This window comes from Otolemur garnettii, unplaced genomic scaffold, assembly GCF_000181295.1.
Source record: "Otolemur garnettii isolate 467f Iridium unplaced genomic scaffold, OtoGar3 scaffold00011, whole genome shotgun sequence".
Lineage (NCBI taxonomy): Eukaryota > Metazoa > Chordata > Mammalia > Primates > Galagidae > Otolemur > Otolemur garnettii.
The window spans coordinates 32,760,345-32,765,795 of NW_003852406.1; the positions used below are offsets into that span (position 1 = coordinate 32,760,345).

General features: G+C 52.7%; 1 protein-coding gene across 1 annotated transcript; it reads left to right on the forward strand.

The window, feature by feature from the left end:
* Positions 1-217: 217 nt before the first annotated feature.
* TLNRD1 (talin rod domain containing 1) lies at positions 218-3,227 on the forward strand. The gene has a single exon (XM_003784584.2). The coding sequence runs from the start codon at positions 1,494-1,496 to the stop codon at positions 2,580-2,582; it is 1,089 nt and encodes a 362-aa protein (XP_003784632.1). The 5' UTR covers positions 218-1,493; the 3' UTR covers positions 2,583-3,227.
* The last annotated feature ends 2,224 nt before the right edge of the window (positions 3,228-5,451 follow it).

Sequence of the window (5,451 nt, forward strand, 5' to 3'; positions counted from 1 at the left end):
GCCAGGGACCACCGGCCCCGAGCCCGCAGCGTCCGCGCTGGGCGGCGGCGTCCTCCGGCAGCCACCCAGCTTCCCGGGGGAGGAGCAGCGCATCGCGCAAGCATCCGGGAGCGGCGGAGGGGGCGGGAGGAAGGGCAAGAGGAGGAAGCGGGATTTAAACGAAAGGCGGTGACGCCACACAAAAGATTTCTATAGGCTCCGGGGAGGTTACGGCCGAGGCGGCGGCGGCGGCGAGCCCGGGGGCGAGGCGCGGACGGGAAGAGGAAAAGCCTCGGGCAGCCCCTGCGGGCGGCGACGCACCCACGGCCGCGCTCGAGGTGAAGCCGCGCGCGGAGAGGAAGCGGGCGTGTTCCCCTCTAGCCTGTCGGCCCCCGCCCTTCCTTTCAGTTTCTCCCCGCTCGCTCGGAAGTTGGTGGTTGATAAAAATGGCAGGGGCCGGAGCCCGGGCCAGTTGCCGCAGCGCCGCAGGGACCTTCTGAGTTGGCTCGGCCGCCAGGGAGACGCGTGCGAGGGTGTCCGATGCGCGGGGCCCGGAGCCTCGGGAGAGCTCAGCCGCTGCGGGCCAGAGACGAGGAGGCGACGGGGATGGACTCGCGCCGACAGGCAGCGGCGGGCCGCCGGGCGCGCGGTCTGGGAGGGCGTGTCGCCGCGGCGCCGGGCCGTTCTGTGTGAACCCGAGAGGCGGGAAGGGCAGCCGCGGCTCCGGGCGAGATCGCGAGGGGGGCGGCCGCTGTGCGCAATCAGTGCAGGCTCCCGCCCGACTCTGACTCTGCGCGGCCGAGACAGCGCGGGCCACACCCTCCGCCCTGCCACCGGCGCGGCTTCGCAGGAACCGGAGGCAGGAGATGCGCCCGGGGCGGCCGCGCGTCGCAGAGCCAGCCCGGGCCGCCGTCGCAGGGAAGTGCCGCTTGGCGGGGTCGCGGCGCCTGAAGCCCACGTGCGCCGCAGAGCTGGAGGTGGCCTCGAACGCGGGTACTGACAGGAGAGCCTGCCCGCGCTGCCTCCCGCGCTCCTCCCCGAGGAAAGGATTTTGATTTCAAAGAAAGGAAGGAAGGAAGGACAACTCCCAGCTTCCCCGTCCCGCCCTCCCCGCTCCGGCGGCCGGGCCGGGTCATGCCCAGAAAGGCGGCGGCGGCAGCTCAGCAGAAGGGACTTTCCTGGCAGCGCGGCGACGAAGAGCGAAGACCGTGAGTTTGCCCTGCCCCGGTTCATGGTTGCTGCAAGTCCTCTGGGAGGCCGAACGCCAAAGCCCCTCCCCGCGCCCCGAAAAGCCTCCTGCGTTCTCTGGTCCTCGAGCCCAGCCCGCGCCGCCCGGGCTCCGGCCGCCGCAGCCCCGTGCCCCCCGCCCGCGGCGGTGGATGGCATGATGGTGCGGGGAAGGCACCGTGGTCTTGGCCAGCTGAATCGCGACGGCCGCCGGGGCTGCGGCAGTGGCCGCGACAGCGGTGGTGGTAGCGGGCTCCCCAGCGGCATGCCAGTGCCCCCCGGGCGCGATGGCTAGCGGCAGCTCGGGGAAGCCCACAGGCGAGGCGGCATCTCCGGCTCCTGCGAGCGCTGTCGGCGGCGCCAGCTCGCAGCCGCGGAAGAGGCTGGTGTCTGTCTGCGACCACTGCAAGGGCAAGATGCAGCTGGTGGCCGACCTGCTGCTGCTGTCGAGCGAGGCGCGGCCCGTGCTCTTTGAGGGCCCCGCCTCCTCTAGTGCGGGCGTGGAGTCCTTCGAGCAGTGCCGGGACACTATCATCGCGCGCACCAAGGGGCTTTCCATCCTCACCCACGACGTGCAGAGCCAGCTCAACATGGGCCGCTTTGGGGAAGCAGGAGACAGGCTGGTGGAACTGGGTGACCTGGTGGTGTCGCTGACCGAATGCTCGGCCCACGCGGCCTATCTGGCGGCCGTGGCCACACCCGGCGCGCAGCCCGCGCAGCCGGGCCTGGTGGACCGCTACCGCGTGACACGCTGCCGGCACGAGGTGGAGCAGGGCTGCGCCGTGCTGCGCGCCACGCCGCTGGCAGATATGACGCCGCAGCTGCTGCTGGAGGTGTCCCAGGGCCTGTCGCGCAACCTCAAGTTTCTGACGGACGCGTGCGCTCTGGCCAGTGACAAGTCGCGGGACCGCTTTTCACGCGAGCAGTTCAAGCTGAGCGTCAAGTGCATGAGCACGAGTGCATCAGCTCTCCTGGCCTGCGTGCGCGAGGTGAAGGTGGCGCCCAGCGAGCTGGCGCGCAGTCGCTGCGCGCTCTTCAGCGGGCCTCTGGTGCAGGCCGTGAGCGCCCTGGTCGGCTTCGCCACCGAGCCGCAGTTCCTGGGTCGCGCGGCGGCCGTGAGCGCAGAGGGCAAAGCGGTGCAGACCGCCATCCTGGGCGGCGCCATGAGCGTGGTGTCGGCCTGCGTGCTCCTGACCCAGTGCCTCAGGGATCTGGCGCAGCACCCCGACGGGGGCGCCAAGATGTCGGACCACAGGGAGAGGCTGAGGAACTCGGCCTGCGCCGTGTCTGAAGGCTGCACCCTGCTATCTCAGGCTTTAAGGGAGAGGTCTTCGCCCAGGACTTTACCGCCAGTGAATTCCAATTCTGTGAATTAGCACCCACCATACCCCTTCTTCACCCCAGACTAAAGGAGGTTACTTATTCTCTGCCCCTCTCCATTTATACCAAAGAAATCATAGGTGGAGCCCACACCTTCTGCCCCAATGTTATAAATGTTCGGGAGGAATGTTCCAAAAGGCAGGGCCCTGCGCCCCACTCCTAAGGGCCCAGGTGTGCCCCAGCCCCACACAGTAGAGGCTGGAGATGGAAGGTGTGTAATATGCCGGTTGTGGTATTTCTCCCATCCCTATCCCAGACCATCTTTTGGAATTTCTCAACTAAATTTTATTAATTGGGCAAGAAGGAGGTCATGGGTTCATTTCTTTTTTTGTTTTATCTTTTTTTATTTGATTAAAAGAAAGGTTACCTCAGTTTTCACTCCTTAGACATGGATGTAGCTACCTTTTTTGTATGTCGTTATTTTTTTTTTTTTTAAAGCAATCGTGTTGAATTAGGAGTATACTTGGTGTGGAAAGAGTATGAATTTGCCATGTGATTTGCAAATGGGGGAAAGCTACTGTGAGCGTGTGTTTTATTTTTGAATTTATACTATAGAGTGATTTTTACCCCCCAACGTCAAGTTTTTACCTTGCATGTACTGGAGTATTTATTTCATCTATTAAAATGTTATGTTTCTCAGATGGCTTTTTGCAATTATTGTTGATTTTTCAATAATTGTAATTTTGCATAATGCATGTATGGAAAGGGTGGGTGGAAAGACTCTTTAGTAATAGGGAGGGAGGTCCCCAACTCTTTCTACTTTTCCCTCAAGAATTATTCCTTTGAGCAGCCTAGTATGTAAGAAAAGAGGACTGTGTATAATGGTCCCAAGTGTATCCTGCTTGGGACAGGCTGTTAAGTGGGGGTCTTGCCTCTAATTTCTCCTGGAAAGTAACTTAGCTCCTTTGTCTCCATTCATCTTCCCTTTATAATGAACGGTGGTTCAGGCTGACTGAAGTTAGATTTGTATTCTGCCTGTCATTTTCAGCCAGGCTTCCTAGCTCAGGGCATCTATGTATGGAGCTGTGAAAATATTGTATGTCAAGAATACTCAGCATCTTTTATGTAGATAGGTCTGTTCAGAAAAGATTCTCGTGGTTTTAGAGTATATAGAGGATTTTAAACTCCTTAATAGAGAAGGAGGTATGTTGGATAGCGTTAAGAACTTTCTAGAGCCCTAGCATAATTATAGGCAAAATGGCTATTTTTGTGAGGTTGATCTAAGATAACACCGTGCTCAATTGTATGTTAGAAAAATGCTTTGTTGATTGATACTTGGAGTTTTATTAATGTAGTTTGTCTTTTTTGCAGACATTTTAAGGAATTTTTTTGTCTAGTAGTGGTGGTGAGATGTATAATTTGTTGAACCTGGTTAAATTTTGAACATTTTCCCACTAAAAGCACAACAGATTTATTTACAGTTCTTGAAGCTTGGGAGGACCACATGGGTAAAAGCTCATACATGCTTTAATTTGTTCAGTTTACATTTTTCTTGGGATTTGTTGTGCTTAAACCTCTGCATTTCCTACAAATCCGAAAAGAAAGAATTTTTCACTATAATAGATTACAGAGAAAAAAGTCATACTGTTTTTCTTGCTTAATGGCTATATTTATTACAAGAACATGAAATTCAGTGTGTAAAATATCTTAAAACTTTTACTGGGTGAGACTAGTACTGTTCCACTGCCTTAAATTTGAAGTTTGCAGGCAGCCCCTGTAGCTCAAAGGAGTAGGACCACAGCCCCATATGCCAGAGGTGGCGGGTTCAAACCCAGCCCCAGCCAAAAAACTACAAAAAAAAAAAAATTTTTTTTTGAAGTTTGCAAAAGTCTTAAAGTGGTAGATACATTTTTTTTTTTTTTAAACAGTCAAGAGAACAGTTGTTCTCTACTAGGTTCTGGTGAAATTTAATTTGAAGTCTTTAGAAGATGAAAATGACCTTGAGAATGTTTATTCCTTTCCCTCTACCCTACTGGTTCAGGTTCTGGAAGAATTGGGGAGGGGGTCCTAATTAATGTGCCAGTGACTATTCTGCATGTATGTAGAAATTTTTGTTGGATTTACACAAGTAGTAGAGTTCACTTAGGTGGTTGATTTAGCCTATGCAGATCACAAAGAAGAAATGAAAAGAACAAACTCGTAGTAAAAAGGGGAGAAGAAATGTGTAAATTTGATATTTGATTAAGAAAAGAAGAATTGCCAATTTTTTCCTGGACTTGTTCCTTGCACAAGGAATTTTCAAAGCAATTCAAGCAAAAAAAAAAAAAAAATCACTTCCACTGTTTACTTGGATAAAGTAAACTAGCTAGTAACCAGGTTAATTTTGAAACTTCTTAGTCAAAAGATAGTTGCTCTAAATCTTTCTGTATATTAAAGGTTTTCATCATGAATAAGCAAAATTTCTATTCTCTGAAATTGATAAAAGTTTCAAACTTTAAGAAAAGTGGTATTTTAACCTTTCCTTTCCTCTCTGTCTATTAGATAAAGTTTGGAGTCTTCCTTCTTTCAGGTTCTTTCAGCAAATTCTGCTTGTACTTTAACTATAGCACTTTGAAAAGCCAGAGCAAGGAATGCCCAGTATCTCTGTGTGGCTATGTTGCCTGGTTGGGTACGGGATTTGAGTACTGGGCTTTGTCATTTAACTTTCTCCTAATTTACCAGGTTGCTAAACTCGATTTTTAAATAGCCCTTGATTTTAAAAGAACAGCATCTCAGACCTATTTCATAATAGGGTTTAATAAGGTCAGCAGAGATACTGGTTCCAGGAATAAAATCAGAGTGGCCTAATTTTTGAAAAAAGTTTTTAAATTAAACTGCAGTAGAGTTAATTTAAGACATCAATACTTGGGTTCTTCTGACTTCGGA

Excerpts from the sequence above, each read along its gene's own strand:
- TLNRD1 (XM_003784584.2), top strand. The coding sequence starts at position 1,494 with ATGGCTAGCGGCAGCTCGGGGAAGCCCACAGGCGAGGCGGCATCTCCG.